Source organism: Sceloporus occidentalis, unplaced genomic scaffold (assembly GCF_023333645.1).
Source record: "Sceloporus occidentalis isolate IW3139 unplaced genomic scaffold, rSceOcc1.0.p SCAF_1, whole genome shotgun sequence".
In the NCBI taxonomy this organism is placed as follows: Eukaryota; Metazoa; Chordata; class Lepidosauria; order Squamata; family Phrynosomatidae; genus Sceloporus; species Sceloporus occidentalis.
The window spans coordinates 104,569,776-104,590,078 of record NW_028316981.1 but is presented as its reverse complement, the minus strand read 5'-3'; the positions used below and the strand labels follow the sequence as shown (position 1 = coordinate 104,590,078).

Sequence of the window (20,303 nt, the reverse complement as noted above, 5' to 3'; positions counted from 1 at the left end):
GATGCTCAAGTCCTATTAAATACAATGGCATAGCAAAATGGTGTCTTTTATATAAAATGGCAAATCAAGGCTTGCTTTGGGGAATTTATGTATTCTTAAAATATTGTCAACCGGTGGGTACTTGAATAAAGAATCTGTGGATATTTTTTTATTTACGGTATTTATACCCCGCCCTTCAGCCCTAAAGGCTCTCACAGCAGCTTACAATTATTATTATTTTTAATAAGATGGATATGGAAGGCTGACAGTACATTTGGGAAACTGGAGGGATAAACGTTAAAATATTCTCATTCCACCCACTGGTTTGCAAGACCTGCAGCACGCAATGTTTGGACAAAGCCCAGGTAAGAGTTTACAACTGAATAAATTTTGCTTCTGCTATGAAGGACTTGATTGTCCTCTGAAAATGTGTATGTATGTTGTGGAAGTTGGGAATAGTGGCATGCCAGAAAGGTCAGGACAGAAAAATCAGAATGGAAACATGCATGGCTATGTTTTTGCCGGATGTGCCACAACAGCCTGGGTTGGCTGTCCCTTTCTAGAGTCTGCTGTAGGAAAGGGACAAGCAGGGAGCAAATCTGGGTGAAAAAAATGCCATAATTCCCTTTTCTTCCTTGCTTTAAAAATGGAAATGGGTCCGTTTATCGTCACCTGAGAACATTTTATCCAAGCCCCAATCCACCCACCTATCAATCCTCAAGTGGATGGTTGAAATAGGCAGGAATCACTCCCTGGTGTTCAGATGACTAATTGGGGTTCAAAACTGAATTCTGATCTGAAAGATTCAGGAACAGATCAGGGCAAGTATTGAGACAACTGAGAAACCATGTGTGAGTGGCTTCTTGGGGACTTTGGGAAGCAAAAATCCACTTAGGCGTTGAGTCACAACCGCCCCCGTCCTCCAGGGAGTAGCGATGGCTTATCACTGACCAGTTCTGATCTCTGCTCTACAGATTTCTCCCCAAACTGTCCTTTTAGCCAGCTGGGTTGGATGCTGCCATTGTTAATAAGTCCCTGCCCAAACTGGCTTATTTGAGTGAGTAACCTTTTTCAGTCTGAGTCTTGAATTTGATTTTGGACACATTCTTGGGGGACTGCATTCCAATAAGGGGTAGGTGAAAAGGGTGGGAGCAAACCCAACAACATACATAAAAGCTCTTCCTTCCAGTAACTAGGGGATTGGGAACTTGATTTTTTTCTGAATGGTGATAAATTGTGACAAAAGCTGGGAAACTACAAAATGATTGTATCATTGGGAAGGGGACATGGTCAACTGGGGAATCCCAGTGGGCTGGATTTGGCCCCAGGGCCTGAGGTTCCCTGCTATTAGCCTAATTTCTTGGATGTTACAAATAAAAATAAAATAGTAACAGTTCTGCCTAGAATAGTGCCCTGTGCCTTTATGCTTTCATGCTTGTACTCTTCACTCTGAATAAAAATTTGTGGCACCAATATTAAAAAAACAACCCAGCAGTTGCAATAATTAAAAAGATGTGAAATTGTAATCAGATGTGCCATGTCAAACAGAAAACTAAAGTTGTTTTTCAGTCATGGAAGTCTTTTAAAAAGAACACTTTAATGGAGAACACATAAATGTGTGCAGACGGGTAAGTACTTTCTATTGTTTGAGGATCTCAAGTGGGGATGTAATCTGTGGAACGTAAGTGGCCCACCAGACCTCAGTTAAAACAAGCAACAGTTCTCTTAAGTTTCTGCCTAGACTACAATACTAATCCATGCACGTGGGAGAAATGTCATCCTTCACATTCAAAGGAGGCATATTCAGTGGGTGGGATAATCATGAATCTTCTTCAGGAAGTATTAATTTGATGTGTATAGAAATAAAATGAATAGGTATGAAGAAACTCTCTCCTCATCCATAAACTGAAACTACAGCCAAACAACATGTACATTACGTAGTTTCTGCTTCTTCAGCTTAGCTCCAACACCATACAAAGCTGGAAGGTTCTACAGTACCTGAATCCTCAGTAGTCAAAAATATCTTCCCCTCCACCCCCATGTAAAAGTAAAAATAATACATTTAATCCTAATAGAGCATACAGGTCTGACAAGTCCAAATGGATCATTACTAGCCCAACTTCTGAAGCATTCACACTTGTGGAACACATCCTGGCAGGTTTATTCATGTATTACTATATTTTTGTATCTTACAGCCATCAGAAGGCAGGTTAACCAAGAGTTCTTGAACCTGTATTAACCTTTCATTTTTTTCACAATGCAACCATCCTAACCCAATAAGGTAAAGGGAAAGCACTGAAATATGCTTCTTCGATCTGAAGTATTGTTACAGAAACCACTGTATTACTATTTTGCATCGCCCTCCCTGCAACCATCATCCAAACAGGACCTTGACTAATTGTCTCCTGGGCGCAGAATGTACAAATCCTGCAAGAGACAATCCCAATTTTAGTTTGCATTGCTGTTAAATAAAAGGTTTGTCCTAGCATAGCACCTCACAACTGGTTACAGACTCTCTATTCGAGAATCAGCAAGCCTAAGCTGCATTTTCAGTATTGCTAAATTCTGCAGCATGCAGAGTTCTATGTACTTTCCTGACTTTCCATGAACAGTTCCATTCTAGAGGGCTGGCACTCAGAAAGCAGTTGGAATGAAGAAAGTCCCTACAATGTTCTTTAGTCTGTTTCAGAAAATATGCTGAGACATATGGTTAGAGCTGCAGATGATCCAGTCAGAAATCAGTGAGTTTCTTTTTTTCTAAAATGTTATGTCAGTTTATGAACAATATTCTTTCATTACTTTCAAGTCGTTTCTGATTTATGGCACCCCTATCATACATTTTATGGGGCTGAGGGAGTGCGACTTACCCACAGTTATCCAGTGGGCCTCCATGGCCAAGCAGGGATTTGAACCTTGGTCTCCAGTCACAGCAACACTCAAACCACTACACCACACTGGCTCTCCTTCTCAAAAGATTCAGCTTCTTATTCTCTCTCCCCTTCCCCACAGCTATTTGCTGTTTAGGAAAGGACAGTGTTAGCGTTTTCAATGTAACTGTCCTTGAGCGTATAGTATCACTAAGTAACTAGTAAGTAGCTACTACAAGCTTGGTCTCCCTTATCCAAAATCCTCCAAAATCCAAAACTGCCCACATTGGTGGCTGAGATAGTGACACCTTTGCTTTCTGATAGTTCAGTCAACACAATGTTGTTTCATGTACAATATAGTCATCCCTCCTTATCCACAGGTTTTTAATGCACAATTTCAAGCATCCATAGGTCAAAAATACTAATATATAAATTCCTATAGGCAAACCTTGATTTTGCCCTTTTATATAAGGGACACTATTTACTATGCCATTATATTTAATGGGACTTGAGCAGCCATGGATTTTGGTATCTATAGGGGCTCCTGGAACTAAGCCCCAGAGAATACAAAGGGCCCACTGTATTATTAAAAATACTGTGTATACAACTACCTTCAAGCTATGTGTATAAGACGTACACAAAACATAAATGAATTTAGACTTGGGTCTTACCACCTACATATCTTATTATGTATATACATATATTCTAAATTTTAAAAAAAACAAACCATATTTGTGGCCCCAAGGATTTTGGATAAAGGAGACTCAATCCGCAATAGCTTCTACGCATACTTTTCGGAAATTACACACATTGCAGCACCAGTATTCACAAGTACACACCCAAGAAGAAACCAAGCAATACATCTCTTTTTATGATTATAGTTTTTTTGGAATGGCTATTCTTTCCAAATTTCAGTTCAAATTGTTTTGTACTCTTTTTTTTTTTTGCTTATAATTTTAAACCATTCCATATTGTCTCTTTATTGCAAAAAGTCAACATGCATCTTAGAAATTCAGAGTGTAATCAATAAAACAAACATTACATGTATGAATTTAAATGTATAAACAGTTAGAAATCCAACAATATCTCCTAATATACTATTACACAAGTTCACAATCTTGTAAAAACTATAATACAAGTTTACTATACACTGAGAGGAATTTAATATTCCTTTTCACATGATTTTGCTAAAAACTGTTGAAGCATCTCCACTGTTACGTGGGCATACATTTTTCAAATCAGTTTTTAGATGCTGTGTGTTTTTATGCTCAAGGATTAAAAAACAAAACAAAAAAAGATTTTACACCACAGTTAAACTGACAGTTTATATACTAGTAGCATTTGCATTTGTAAAGCTTTAGGGTAGTGATTCACTGACCATTTATGTTGCAGCATTTTTCTGCATTTCAATGGGATTACACACTGCTAAGTGGTCAGTGAGGTATACTCCACATGTGGTAACATTTTATTTTAGGTCAACTTACAGTTCTGAAGTCACTTGGCATGTATATTTATGAAATATTCTGTTGGTTATGGATTATGAATGTGAAAGCGACAATTTCACAACTATTAGAAATAAAGTGTTACCAGAAATTATCTACCTAGTAACACAAATGGTGTCCTACTAACTTCTAATACACACAACACAGGAGATACACAGTCCTGTCAAAATGAAGGTCACTTTGAACTAGTTTCCCCTTCTCCTTTGTATTAAACAAGTTACCACTATGCTGCCCATTACTTATATTCTCAGTAACACAATAGTATGCTTTCATTACATGAGTTCAGGGCCACCAACTTGGTTTTGTGCTTCTGAGCTGAGAAATCACATTTAAGATGTCACTAGAGGATTTATGTAAGTCAACTTAATTTTTTAAAAAATGGGGGGAAATATTAAATAAAGCCTCTGCTTGCTGGCTCCCTTCTCTTTCCATGAAAAAAAAAATCCTAACCCTTTGAGCAAGGACATTCATCCTGTTCTGAAGAGTGTGCTAACAAAATGTTATTTAAAACCATATGAAAAGGAATCCCATCCAGTCTAACTAAGCCAAAGGCTGTGGAAATCTCTCTTACAGCTTCACTCAACCACTGTAATCTTCCAGATACAAAAATACAAGAATTCTTATGGAAATCTAGATGCTGGTAGTTTTAGTACACAAAAAAAGCAAAAATATTTACAAAATTATACAGCTTTAAGAAAAACCCTGTACAATATATATACACACATATATAAATCCTTTGTTCCCTCTATCATTTGATTAAACTGTCCAGATTCAAGCATTTTTCTGTGGATGGGTCAATATATGTGATGGCCACATAACTGAGCCATAAGCATTCCAAACATTACAGGCAATGGGAGAAGAGCAAGGCTTTGCCCTGTTAGGGTGTGCAATATTCGTGCTTCTTTTTTCTTTTATAACTGAATTCACTGAGATTCAAAATTAACAGGAATGTAGCAATCATCTAGAAAACAAAGGCCTTCATGTAATGGGCAAAAACACACTGAAAAATCACACCCCTCTCCAAGTGTGAGTGGGACCTAAACTGATAGTGGTTGGGAATTCAGACACCACAATGCCCATTATACCCAAAAGGAAAGGAGAAATAGAAAGAGCGCTTCTTTTCATGTAGCAAGTTGAGATTTAGAACCTCTGATACACAGAGTGAATCTAGTATCAGTTGTGGCAATATGTTCGGATAAAAGATGTCTTAATTTTTCTATTTGCTTGCATTAGTGTTTTTCTATCACAGGAGGTGATACAGCAATGTTTCCTTACTTATTTGATCTTAACAATCAGAATACAATAATATAATAAACCTCCTTCTATAACATGATGCTACAGTATGGGGTACATATAGAGGCACTAAGAATGAAGCAAATGATCTACAGGATAATGTGTTTAGGATTAACAGCAGGAAAAGATGAAGATCTGTTGCCATAGTAAGTTAAAACACAACAATGTAGTTTCTGCTACAATCTACACCAGTTGTTTGCTGCCTTAAGAAAAGCTGAAAAAAATCAAACCACATGCAGATCAAAGGCATCTAAGTAAACCAGTGTCTTACATGTCTCTCTTCAACTTAAACAGTCATTTTATGAAGTTATTTTGCGTAGAGTTAAGCACAATACCACTGCATGCGCTGCTTTAGTTATTATTTTAAATTGGAAATATTTTAGACTTGGGACCTTCTGGGCCAAAGAGAACATTAATTACTTGAAATACTGCACTGACCTAAGAAATTAAAAATAGTGAATTTAGTCATGGAGGACAGAGACTCCATTCTAATGACTGAACTAACAACACACATTCATCAAGGCTGGCTGTTCAAGAAGTGCTATTCTGTGTTCATTTTAAAGAAGGTATGTGCAGGAGGCCCACATATGTTTCTGTGAAATAAACATGGCGTTTACAGCAGCAGTGATTGGTCAACTGCACCAATCAAAAGATTATGACAGGACTGGTTCCCATCAATGCTGCCAGGGACTAATAGTCTTGCACTATAAATCTGTTAAGTATCACGTCTCAGATCAGATGAAGGAAAATAAAATTCTTCAATAACCATAATATGTGAAATTTTTGATAGAGACTGAGAAGTTAAAGTTACTTCAGCAAAGAAACTTATTTCTGATCACTTAATAAATGGACTTTTGAATTATCAAATTTCAGACAATGCTGATGTACAAATGAATTTCACAAATAGCTACAATCTCAGAATCCACGTTACTAAATAAAGCCTGTAAAGTAATTGTTAGATGAATAACAACCCATATTATAAAAACAGAACTGATATGAGCCTTGAAAGATTTATACATTTTATCTTTAGAGGGTAATAACCATCTTTACAACTCTGCATAAGCTCTGGGCCTTTGGCTGATCAGGGGGACTCATCTGCTTCTATATCAAACACACACTTACTCTCTTGTGTATATGAAAAGAAAAAGAAAAACAGTGTTGTTTTTTTGGCTCATTGACTTCCTTTAAATAAAATTTTAAAAGCTGTAGCTCAAACAATTCTAAAACTATATGATTCTATTTCAAGTTTCATCTTCTCCAAGAACGCGATTCATCTTCATCTTCATCATCGTCATCGTCATCTTCGGGCAAAAATAAATCTGAAGTTTCTGTCTCCTGAACAAAAGACAAAATGTATTATTGTTGTTAGAAAAGTGACACCATTACAAGGATAACTGCCAAAGAAACAGTTAGCTAAATAAATGATTCTAGTGTGGCTCAAACTGTTCTTAGATGATCCTTAAATAGACTATACACTATAGTCAAATTATACAGAGGAAACATAACCAAAAAAGGAAAGGGAACCAAAAAAGATAAGTGGGATTAGATGTAAAATGCAGGCAAAACTGAACACTGTAAAGTGACTGTGAATTCTCTTCATCACTAGATACATGTTATGAAATTACTTTAATTAATTGTAATTCTACCAAGTTTAGATCAGAAATATTTAGTCACAAAAATAAGAGAATACAAACAATCTGCAGGTTACAAAGTGATTTTGCAATACTTTTGAGACTGAAAGAAAGAAATTTGTTTTTGCGATTGTCCGCACTGACAAAATAAAGTGGCTTCAAACTGACCTGAAGCCCGCCTGTTCAGAAGACATACCAAACCGGGTGGAAACCACAACATTCCAGGGCTAAAAGCTGGAGTGAAAAGAAGCTCTGATACTCCGCTTTAATGCGGTAAAATTTGCATCATTACAACCGCATATAAACTGTGCAGTGTGAGTGTGGGAATACCCAGGCAAGCATATGGAAACAGTCTGGAGCATGCATCCTGGGACCAGTGAGACACAATTGCGGGAGCCATTGTTTATCATAAAGTTTTTTTGTTTGAGCATAAAAGTGCATGAGCGGCTAGCTGCACCACTGACTGCACCATCCACCTGTCACACACCTCATTATGCAAAATGACAAACACAGCAGGTTGCTAATAATCCAATAGATGTAATTAAAATATATACAAACCAGACAGTCCAACGGAAGTGAAAAAATGGAGTGAAAAAATGAAAAAAGGTGGCTTGAAGAGGGAGGGGCTCCATGACTGTGCTTTGCTAATATGTCACTGGGTGCATCAATGCACTGTATGGGTGGTTTATTACTTCTGCAACTGTGTGGCCAGTCACACAGGACATCTAATGGGGTGGAGCAAGACAGGGAGAGGAAAGTAATTTTGATCTCAGAATTTATTTTGGTGTGTTCGTGCAATGGTGCACATGTATGGAGGGGAGGCAAAACGAAACAAAACTCCAAGAGATGCAGCTTGACACTGCACAGTGTGGACTGCCCACAGGGGTTCAGCCTGCCTTGGGAATTGACTGGGCGGACAGCAGGGTTTCCAAACACTTTGGGGAAAACCGGATCAGATATGTTTTTGCTGTCAGTCTGCTCAGCCCCTTCGAATATGACGAACAGTTTGTTTGTCCAAAGAGGCTTTTAAAATTGCTGTCACCAACACATAATGTACAAATGAAGAGGGTGTTCCAGAAGCTTTGAAGGGCAATATACTCAAACTCTGGTATTAATACCTCTTCCTTAGTCTCCTCTTCCTCAGTTTCTGTGGACACAGAAGGTACCTTAGGTTTATGCCATGAAATCTGAAGTCGTCTGTCTTTGAACTTTAGCCCTTGGTTGGCAGCCTAAAATGGGTGAATGGGGAGAGGAACAGGAATGCTAAGATTATTCTTGGGTATATAACATCTGTTGGCAAGCCACAAAGATCTCCATTAAATCTAGCACTTGAGATTTTATAGTGTAATCACTTCTTATAGAAGAGTTGGGGAACCTATGGCCCTATAAAAAAGGCCTAAAGAAGTGAAAATGAAATACAAAAGATAATACTATGCATTTGGATACTCAAATACTATTTTTGCTTTGACTATTAAATAATACTGTTGTGCACAAACATGAAAAACCAGGTGCCCATAAAAGTGTATGCTAAGGAACACTAGCCAGATGCAGATTGCCAAATATAGGGCAAAGAACCTTTAATTTCCTACAAAGAAATTGTAGGTTGAAGGACCATGTCTGCTTGACTGGTTTATACTCTCTAATCTATTTTTTCCTGAAAATTTTAGCTTCCAATGATCAGCCTAGAAACAGCAGCAGCATTAAATAGGAAAAATGGTTTGTGTTAACTATGTAAAACCCACTATATACTGATAGTAGAGTAAATCTTTGAATTTAATGCAATATATGTTAGAGAACCAGCAAGTAGTTCACTTTAAAGTGTCAACTATTTGTATCACCTAACTTACATTTTCAGCTTCAGAGCGGGATTTAAATGTCAGAACAACACTTAAAGGAGAATCCTCTTCCTGAAGGCCTTCAATATCTCCAAATTTCTGTAAGACACACAATGTAAGAAAGGATCACTCATGCTTCTCTAACATGCTCCTTGTCACACCATAAGGCACTGAGGGACAATGTGGCATAGTTGTTCAGCCTGTCTGAATAAGTTGAGGGAGATGCATGTTTAAATTCCTGCTCAGTCAACAACACCAACAAAAAACCCTCAATAGGTGACCATGAGCCACACTGTCATAGTGTTAGTTAACTTCCTTTGAGAATGGAACTGGTTCATTGAAGTAAAAAGCAAAAGTGAATTATCATTATCTATGATATGGGTTTCAAGTTTTTTTTTAAAAAAATATTTTCTATGAAAATATATTCAAAATCTTTTATCAGAAATATCACACTCCTGTTAAGATTTGAAAACTGGCTATCACACAAGGAAACATGGCAACTATCTTTCATGCTCCATAAAATGGGATTACTGCTGAACATCAGGTCAAAGTATGAAAAAATATATAATTAATATGATTTTAGCTACTTCAATGTTTATAGCATATTTCCAGACTGTGTCTATAAATCTGATTTGCAAAAGAATTGCTCCATAAGGTATGATATGTACCAATAAATTATTATTTCTTGCAAATTAAAATAATGGTATTGACTGCACTTGTATTTTTATAATCTTTTTAAATATATATATATATTTGTCAATTTGTGTTCAACTTCCTTAATCTTACATGTACTTATCTTGAGCTTGCTCTTTTTGGTGGCAAGTTATACCCTTATCCATAAGAGAAAAGAAAGTGTTGAGTTTAATAGGAATCCTGTTAACTCTATCCAATTATCGGTAAAGAAAGCTGATACGATGGCAGTTGCTTCGTGTTGAGATCTAGCATTAAATCAGGTCTCACTTCAAAGTGTAACCTCACCACAGAGTGCATTCAAAGCAGGAAAATATACAGCATAATTGGACTCAGCATAATAAGAAAGTTTCACTGAAAAGTACTAAAATGTATCTGAGAATGCTGGATATGTCTGGGTAAGACATGTCCCGGAAATCAGAGATTTTAGAGGCATGACAAAGTGGAAATGCCACACAGATATTGACTGAGTACATTAATTTGATCCAAAAATACATTAAGTACATGGAAACATATGATACAATTCCATATCAATTAAGCAGGAAATTAGATTAACTATAAAAACAACCAATGCTGGACTTTTAAGGGAATACTTTTATATTATTCTTGACTGTACAACAGAAACTTGACGAACTTTTCTATTACAAACTGATGACTTACTGAAAAATGCTGAAGCAATTCATCTTTCTCCTCTTCCACAAATCCTCCGATTGTCAGAGCTTTGGGACGGTGGTCCACTACCATGTGATTCACTATACCTCTCCCTCTTCCTCCACGTCCTCGGCCTCGGCCTCTGCTCTGAGAAGACATTACTTTTCCACGACCAACAGGCAAGATACCTAAACGGGCAGCCTAAATACAAAAGAAGAACACTTAACCTTTCACAGGCATTGTGCTATACAACATATGCAACACTCACAATAAATAACATTCAAAACTCACCTCCACTTGTAACTGGGTCAACTTTTTCCTTAATTCTGTTGTATCCTCCCCTGAAGACAGTCTTTTATGAAAGTCTAGTTCTGCATCCAAAAGCTCCTTTTGTGCCTTTAAAAGTAAGGTGAGAGAGAGAAAGAAAGGAAATTTAGTTACATTTTATTATACTTCCCTCTATACTAACAAGGGTTGAGATGCTTCTTCTTGTTTCAGTCCTCCACCACTATAACACTTAGATGGTTTCTGGGAAAACAGTGAAAAAAATTGAAGTTTTGGAACTGCAAATATAGGAGATTCAGTGTCAAATATTATAAAAAAGGGATACAACTCTGACAGAACAATCTTACAGTGCTGATACTAGGGATAAACTAGGCAAACTGAAACTGCATGTAAAAGGAGCATCTTGTGCAATTTGGAGATTTATTAGACATCTGAAAATTCCAATCTTTTAAAAAAAAATCAGAAAAAAGTACAGAAACAAAGAGGCAATGTTTTTCTAGAACTAAATTAATCATGTCTTAACTCTTTCCTGATACTTTAGACCAGTGCTCCTCAAACTGTGCTCTTTAAGGGATTTCGGACATCAGCTTCCAGAACCCTAGACTACTGACCAACATGGCTGGGGCTTCTGGGAGCTGAAGTCCAAAATCTCTTAAAGGGCACAGTTTGGGGACGACAGCTTTAGACGAATGGCTCTTAAACAGTGGGGCACACCCCATGGTGTGTATGTGTGTGAGGATGCTCAAGGGCCTAACTTCTTCAGATGCATTTGATGGAGTGGATCTGAAAAAATAAACTTTAGTCTTCAGAAGCTCACGCTAACAACTTTTACCTTTCAGTTAGTCTCAAAGATGCTGCAATATTCCTTTGCATAGTGATTTTCCAGACTAACATGGCTATATCTATCAATTTGGGAGTGTTACTAAAAATGGGGTTAATAATAAACTGTTTATTTTTATACCGCTTTTCCTCGAGATCCATTATTGTTGCCAGTTTTATTAGCATCTGTAGCTTTCCTGTGTGAAACCTTGTCCAGGGAGATATTTGCAAACCTTGGATATCTGCTTGAATGCATTAATGCCACAGTTGCAAAATGTTGTCTATTTCCTTTATTATATTATGCTTCCACTTGTTGTAGACATACACAAAGCCTAACTTTGTATTTATCTGAGTTCCCAAATGAGTTATATTCTTTGTGGGATCCAGTTGTCTTTTCACCACGTTTACTAGAAATCTGTGCTCCTGTAAACACATCAATGTCTCCTCTAAATCCTTTTTGTCTTTATCCCTGCACCTCAGCTTCAGTAAAATGTCCTCTATGGGAAAAACTGGATACTCTTCTGTTTTACATTCATTATCAGTGCCACTAGCACTTTTTGTGAATACTCTGGGTGAAGAAGACAGTCCAAAAAGGAAGAGCTCTAAACTCATAATGCTTTTGCAGTAATGAATCTGTAGATATTTCCTGCATTCCTTTTTCATTTGAATGTGCAAGCGGGCTTCCTGAAAATTGATCAAGGCCATATATTTGTTTACTTGTTAATCCTTCAAGATAGTTTCTAAAGTTTCCATCTTGAAATGTTTGCCCTTCACAAATCCATTCAGGTACTTTAAAATCTAGCACTGGCTTGTAAGAGTCGTTGTGCTTGGGTACCGGAAAGAATATTGAATACACTCTTTTGAATCTCTGATTTACTGGTACCTTCTCTATGCCTGAGATTTGTAGGAGATGTTGCACTTCCCTGTCAACTATTTCCCCCTTCTCTCTGTTTTTTGATACTTGTGAGGGGAGTATTTGTACTTTGGGTTCTTGGAAAATATGATTTAGTATCCCATCATAACTGTTTTTAAGACTCACTGATCCATTGTTATTAAATTCCACTGAAAGTCAGAGTGTATCAACCTTCACTACTACCAAAATTTCGCTGAAGTTGGAGTTGCTGGAAGTCAACCCTCGCGACCTGAAATCCCCAATCCCCAAATAGAAGGCCTCCTCTAAATGGACTACACTCGCCCCTCCACATTTGCAGCTTTAATTATTCATGAATTTTATTAATATGTTATCTCTAGGAATATCTAGGTCCTCCAGCACAACTCTGCGGTCAACTTTAACCAAAAGTCGCACTGAAGGAACTAGAGATTCCTAGAGAGAACATTCCACTGAGCATTTGTAGCCCCTATGGTGGTCTAATAATTTACAGAGTTAATGCTCTACAGCCAGTAGACCAATAGCAGATTGGAAAGTGGGAACCCAGCTTGAGTTTCAAGACCACTTACCTCTGTTTTGGACTTTAACTTTGATGTTGCAGAAACAGCAGATGAGGTTTTTAATTCATCTTTCAACTGAGATATTTTTCCTGTTAATTCTTTCAGTGTCTTCATGAGCTCTGCTCTTTCCTCTGGTTTCATGCTTTTATTCTTTTCTAATTTTGATATTAACATCTATAAAATTAAGATAACCACATTAGACAGAAAAGACCTAAAATCTACCTAAAATGCTTACATTATGTATTTATCCCTCACATCCCAACTTAATGTTTACATTTTTAAAAACCAACCTTTTGACATTCTATTTGTTTCTCTAGCATTTCTTGCTTTTTCTTCCTCATGTCTTGTTGCAATTTCATTGCCTCCTAAACAAGGGAAGAAAAGTTTGTAGTGTTTTAAATGTCACAGCCAAATGACTATGGTCAGGAAAGCAGATTCAAATCTCATCAAGCCCAAGCCTGAAGGAAGAGCAACTTAAGAACGCCTAAAGAAAAGCATTCTCTACCTGCTGAATGTAGGTAGAGAATGTAATAAATGGGGCAGTCAACACTAGCAGGAAAACATGCTACATATTGTATTCCATTTAACAATGCTCACAGTTAACAGAGTGCAAAAATATGCAGTTACCTGCTTCTTTTTAAGAACTTCTTGGACATCGTGAGATTTGTTCCCTGTACCAGATTTTATAGAGGTCTTCATATTGGAGGAACTGTAAACCATCTTTGTGTGGCCAGCTGAAGTGGGAAATACCTGAAAATAACAATATCACTTATAACAACTCCTCTACTATGCCCTGAAGGTCTCTGTAAACAACTGAGTTCAACTGCTTTGACATAGTCCTTTCAAAACATGAATAAAATTGCAAGGATAAGAATGATGATGTTTTGAAGGAAATTTTAAAGTGATTAGGAAAAAAGTTCTAGCAAGAACTATTATGGAAGAAAAAACCTTAATCACACAAAATCTCTCTAATCATTAGATCTTTTAAATAAGAAATAAAATGTTTAACCCTTCATTTAAGTATCTGTCTCATAACTGCATCATTTAAATACTCAACAGGATATGTATGGGATAACATGAATTATGGATGCTCTTGCAGTTTTAAGGAAATGTACTTTACAGTTTCCCTGGCAATAATGGATTGCTCGTTTCATTTGAGTGACAGATTATGAGGAGTGCCTCATTATTTTTCTTGAGCTATTGAAGATCATGCTGCAGCAAATGACCCCTGTGTTCTGAGTCTGCTGGCATTTGGGAAGCAGTTCCAAATTGCAGTCTTTAAAAATGAGTGGAAAATGTGATTCTGGTTCTTCAGTTGCTGTGACTGAGCTGGACTTTCTCAAGAGTGTTGATCAACCTGCAGTCACTACAGAAATCACAAAAATCCTGCTTAAACACAGCAGTTTAAGAAAGAAAAGAATCTCCTATTCTTTATCTGGAGAGGGTACTGGGAACAGTTTAGTTGCTCCATTTCTAGAGATTTTGGGAACGTGGTGGGATGTTAGCAATTGGAAGTGAGCTAAGTGACAGCAAAGCTTCCAAATTTTTTTTTAAATGAAATGACTGAATATTGTTCTACTGTCAGTATGAACTGTTACATCCTTGTATGCACATTCACACATTAGTTTTCTCTCTCACACACCCTGGGGCAGATAATATAGTGGAACAGGAATGAAACCATGGCATGAAGAACCAGAAGGTCAAGAGCATGCTAACTACCCTGAATTAGGTAAACAGAAGGGAAAGGTAGATGGTAGTAGAAAGAGAGGACGGCATGCCAGATGTATAGATTCAATAAGGGAGACCATGGGCCTAAGCCTACAGGACACAGGTAATAGATTGGTGGGCTTGGATATGTCTCATTCACACGGTTGCCAAGAGGTGAGCTTGACTCAAAGGCAGCTAGCAACAACAAAATCGCTGCTATGACTTGTTAACCAAGTCCTCACATTAATGAGGGAACCAAGGAAACAACTACATGGTTAATGTATAAAATGTTTTAAGTATTTAGGATTCACAGATGGAAAAATGCAGTTAATAGCCTTAACAGAAAAAAACTTTGGACTTTGGATGCCTGCATTGTCAGCTGGCATGGGGAATAATCCAAGAATAGATGGATTGCTCCTCCATCCCACCCAGAGTATACATTCTTTTACACACACACCTGAGCATCCTCTGCAGATGCACCAGACTGGTTGAACAACAGATGTTGAGAGTCTGGCTGATTTCCACTACTTCCTCCTAGCCGATGTTTAACTGGAACCTTGTTAAGGACATAGGCACCCGATGCCAGCGGTTTAGTCACCTGCACAAATGCATACAAAACAGAAAAGAATGTGAATATTTGAAATATTTTCTATTTTGAAGCATCATAAACCTAGTATATTCTTTTAAAAGCTTAAGAAAAAGAAAAACACTCAGGGTCTGTTGTACGCCGTTTTGATTGTGTGGCAAAAAGTGGGATAATTTTTTTTAAAAAATATCAATTTATTTTATAAGTGCACTGTACCTTTGGCACAGTACTGTGCATGGTTATAGCTGGAGCCTGTGTTGGCATTGGCTGTTGCAGGTGAAGTTGGTGATGAAGCGGTGGGGGTGTCTGCTGCTGCTGGGATGGTTGCAATGGCTGCTGCTCGCTGTTTTCCCGGTGCCACAGTACTCGTATAAACCTATTGTTCAACACTGCCTCTGTGCTCGAAATAGCCTTCCTGGCTTCATCGTTTGTTAAGTACTGAATTAGAGCAGCTTCAGGGTCATTCCTGAAAGCAACCTAAGGAATAAGCACGTAAAATACACAAGTCAGCATTATCTAACAACATTATGTAAGAAAATTCAGGAGCTGAGACATAATCATTTACAAAGGCTTTATCTCCTAATCCAGCAGTCCACAGTGCAAACACTAAAGCTTACAAAGACATAAGTATATTGCTATTTACATACAGTGCCTGATTTTCCTAATTTTCCCAGAAGATAGCATTAACCTAGTAGGCAGTTAAAAACCATTTAACTTCCTCAACCTCCCTACCCCCCCCCTCAAAGATTGCTAAGGAGATAAACCCTTTTAATGCAGCAGAAATGTTACTGATTCATTCCAGAGGATTTTTGGATAAGTCATCACCACAGTAATCAATAAATTATTAGGGGTTGTCAGACTACACGTTCCAGCAGCCCTAGCCAGCATAGCCAATAGTGAGACATGATGAGAGTCATAGACCAATACCATCTGGAGGCTGACAGGTTACCCTGCTCTTAGCTAGATATATTTGCTCTGTAACAGAATAATTCAGCAGAAAACATAGCAGAAACTGAGTTCAGGATCTCCCTTAAAATAACAGAATCCTAAGAATGGGAGGCAATCTTGCAGGCTATCTTTTATAAACCGGCATGGTACATTAGTTGTTAAAGAGAACACAACTACAGATCCTTCAGAGACAGGAATCCAGTTTTGAGTTTATATGCCCCCTTTTTATAAGGCCACTATATGTTCCACCATTGAACAACTTGCACTGTTAGGTTAGTTATTCTTGTTTAGCCAGAATCTGCTTCTTTCCTGGTTTTGGTAATGGCCCTTGTCTTGCTCCAAAGTACAACACTGTAGCATAATCTAATAGAAGAGAGCAATATATGTTTTACCTGAATGTTGACAATTGTTCCAAATCTGCTGAAATGTTCATTAAGCTGGGTAATATTGTTTAGTTCTGGTGGTATTTTACGAACTTCCAGTTTTGTGTTTGTATATTGGTTCTTCTTCAGGAATCCAGGTTTATTCTGGCTGTTATTAGTTTGCCTACAGGAAAAGAAAGAGAAAGTTTACAATGTGCTGTTAAGGGTATTATTTGTAAAATTAGTAAGAAGAAGAGCCCTCTTTCTTTGCCATTTGACAACATTCTGCCTCAGAGGGAGAGAAAGGCCAGCCAGCTCCATCAGGCCTGGCCTAAAGTAAGAATAAGAGCCCTCCTTCCAGTCCATCTGCCAAGGTCCAGGCCTCAAAGGGAGATAAGAACTGTTGGATTTATTTCCCTTCCCTCCTCCTTTTGTGTCATGTCTTTTTTAGATTGTAAGCCTGAAGGCCTTTGTAAGCCACTCTGAGAGCCTTTCTGGCTGAAGAGTGGGGTATAAATACAGTAAATAAATAAATATAATTATATATATATATAATTATATAATTATAATTTTGATGAAGGGAGACCTCTTGTGACAAAGCAACATTTGGTTGATGTTTGCCATAATGAAACACCTAGTCTTCTCTTATGGAGAAGAAACAGGCTGTTACAATAGCCTCAGCAAAGATTTCTGGGTTTGCAATTGAATTAAGCCTCCAAAGGAGAAAGATAAAGGAAACTATTTTTCTCTAAGCAGCTGAAACCTAAAGGAAAGGGACAATTAGTTTATTAGTAAGATCTGATTGGCTGTGCAACAGAATTGTTGACTGTTAATCCTTCCCCTTTTGATTTTGGCATAGTCTCCCTTCTTCACCACCAGGTCTGCCTGGAAGAAGAAAAGACCTCCCTTCAGCCACCATCTTGAGGGAGAGAGATTGTATTGCATTTCTGTACTGTACACCGCTATGATCATTGCGGAATAGCGGTCTATAAATAAAAAGTATTATTATTATTATTATTACTGAAGATGGCATTTTATAATGAAACTTTTCACATTTTGTAAAACCTTTACATTTATAAACTTTGAAGAACTTACAAACTGATGTATGATGTATAGTTGTTACTGTTCTTTAGGAGTGTTACAGACATGAGTATTGAATAGCTTACATATAGGTTTATTCAAACGTTGCTACTCTTCAGCCACATAATGTTGTTTGATGTATTTCAATAGTGAGAAGTGAAAAAATCACAGTAACACTGCCCTTGGATCAAATATTAAACCATATCCAATTATTAATTTTCTAATTTTTTTAGCTTGTCTCCAAGAGATATGGGCAACAGTTGGGACTGAGAGGTTTAAACTTGCTCAAGAAATAAAATGGGATGACAGGGTAAATTTCAGAAGGTTGAGATTAAACTCTCTGACCCCTTAGCCCTCACTGACCCAATGCTGACATTAGTTTCTTTGCCGGTAATAACATCAGGCTCACTGGCAGGAAGAAGGCTTCAGCTACCCCTTCCCCCCAGTGATCCTAATACAGATAGCTTCTTCCTCATTGCTAATAACAATGAACCGGCAATTTATTCTCTGCTCCCTAGCTGACAAGTGATCAAGCTGGGGTGCCAGGAAAGTACATTGGGTTTTCCATGGGCCTGAGGGAAGGGCTAAGAACCATGTTTTGCCCATTTGTGATATATTGTAATCTGTCCCGAGCCTGGGGGACAGAAAAAAAGTTAAACCTTAACTACATTGACAAGATCATGACATGAATGACAATGGAAGTCATTGAAGATGTATAGGTGAATATAATGTATACGAAACCTTGATAGGCAAAAATCTTAGCCTTTCCCAAAGATTCTCTATAGCCTTATTAAAAACATAAGATAATTCTGTTAGATTCCTTTAAATGCAAATAATACTGAATAATGAAGTGAGCTATTTTCAGTTTGCCAAGTCTTTATTAGCAAATAAAGTTCTTACTTTCCAGTCCAGGGTTTCTTTGGAGATGGTCCTTCTACTGTATTTATAATTCGCTTTCTGTTGTCTGGCTCAAGCACCACCCTGGACATGTTGCTGCTGTTACTTGCAATGCCAACTGGAGGCTCAGTCTGGATGACAATATTAGCAGCTAGGAAGAAAGCAAAAGTTTATACACTTGGAATAGGCTGGAAACATTTTATATTTATAAAATATCACAATGAGAACATTTAAAACAAACTTTTAAAAAAGAAAACTTATCTATACTGTTTATTATATGTAAGTTTACCTGAGAAATATACAAATGATGAACTAATGAGTAGGATTCTGAAAATTCAAAATTTCTGAAACGGCCAAACAGAAAATTCCAGAAACAAATGGGGTGAAATTGTAGGCTCTCAGGCTGGAGGTACCTGCTCACAAGCTCTTCTTTCAGAACTGCTGTCTGTGAAAGCCCAAAATTTTCTGAAATGCCTAATAATTCTGAATGCCTGAGACACTGTATTAATATAGCTGGCCCTTCATATCCATGGATTCCTTATCCAGATTCAACCATCCACGGATTGAAAATATTTTAAAAATATATAAATTCCAGAAAGCAAGCCTTGGTTTTACCATTTTCTGAGACATCATTTTACTACACCATTGTATTTGCTAATCTCAAGGAAAATAGGCCCACTGAGTCAATGACTAATTGTCTAGTACTGGCAAACTTTGGCTCAGAAATCCAAAACTTTAGTGTAAAACAGCAAGCTTTATTCAGTTGCCCAAGCAACCACAGTGTAACAATGTTGTTAGGACTGAGACACAGTATAATAAAAAACAAAGCAATTCAAATACTTTTGCATGCTCAAATCCCATTTATCATAATAGCAAAGCACATTACCTTTTCCAGACTGCCCAGCTGTTTTCTCCTGTATCATGCACTCCCACAGAACTGACCTTGACAGTTCCCAGAGCTTATAGCCTCCCCTTCACAACTGCACATTAGCCATCCCCAGGATAGATAACCATTTCTTTCCACTCAGCACCACCAGTATAGCACATCCTAGCATCCAGTAATGTGAAATAAAATAGGCAAAGGGCAAAACCTAACTGATTAACAAGCATGGCAGGAACTTTGCAGGACTCAGGTCCTGACACTAAGCAAGTCCCCACTGATTCAATGTGTCTACCCTAACTAACTGATAATGCTTTATATCAGCAATTTTCTGGTCTATTGGCCTGGTCAATAGGCTGAACAGTTTTGACAATCTCTAGAGGGGACAGAAGTAGCAAGTATATTTCTATACCGCTTACCCATGTACTAACCGGCTTACAAAGTGTAAGCTAATTGCCCCCAACAAGCTGGGCAGGGGCAATTACTTTGATATCAAATCCAAGATATACAATTTGCTTGTCTTGCTGACAGGAAATACAGGAACCTTTGTATCCTTAATAAGAATATTGGCATCTCAAAGACCCACCTGACTTATGATTAAAGTTGGCACAACCCAAAAATTATGCAATGAGTATGCTGGATCTTAATACAAGCAACATACCAGGGTCACATGAATCCAAGCCCTGTGGAGATGCTGGATTTCTAAGAATATATAGTTCTAACTTTTTTGAGTTATTATTAGACGCAAATTTGATTTTCAATCTGCAGCTTCTCATATTGGGGAAAATGGAATTTACCCTGCCCTAAAGCAAAACAAACAGCACAGATTTAAAAAATACTAG

General features: G+C 37.5%; 1 protein-coding gene across 1 annotated transcript in view; it reads right to left on the bottom strand.

Annotated features, from left to right (window-relative positions):
• Positions 1-3,772: 3,772 nt before the first annotated feature.
• The window catches only part of RBM27 (RNA binding motif protein 27), a 39,529-nt gene continuing 22,998 nt past the window's right edge, over positions 3,773-20,303 (bottom strand). The window contains exons 10-21 of the mRNA XM_089531281.1: positions 18,585-18,732; positions 16,635-16,788; positions 15,511-15,771; positions 15,166-15,306; positions 13,629-13,751; positions 13,292-13,366; positions 13,011-13,175; positions 10,740-10,844; positions 10,458-10,649; positions 9,120-9,206; positions 8,391-8,501; positions 3,773-6,976 (exon numbers count right to left, since the gene is read on the bottom strand). Coding sequence (XP_089387407.1) covers positions 6,890-6,976; positions 8,391-8,501; positions 9,120-9,206; positions 10,458-10,649; positions 10,740-10,844; positions 13,011-13,175; positions 13,292-13,366; positions 13,629-13,751; positions 15,166-15,306; positions 15,511-15,771; positions 16,635-16,788; positions 18,585-18,732 — 1,649 coding nt within the window. The 3' untranslated portion in view covers positions 3,773-6,889. The remainder of the gene's footprint in view (positions 6,977-8,390; positions 8,502-9,119; positions 9,207-10,457; positions 10,650-10,739; positions 10,845-13,010; positions 13,176-13,291; positions 13,367-13,628; positions 13,752-15,165; positions 15,307-15,510; positions 15,772-16,634; positions 16,789-18,584; positions 18,733-20,303) is intronic.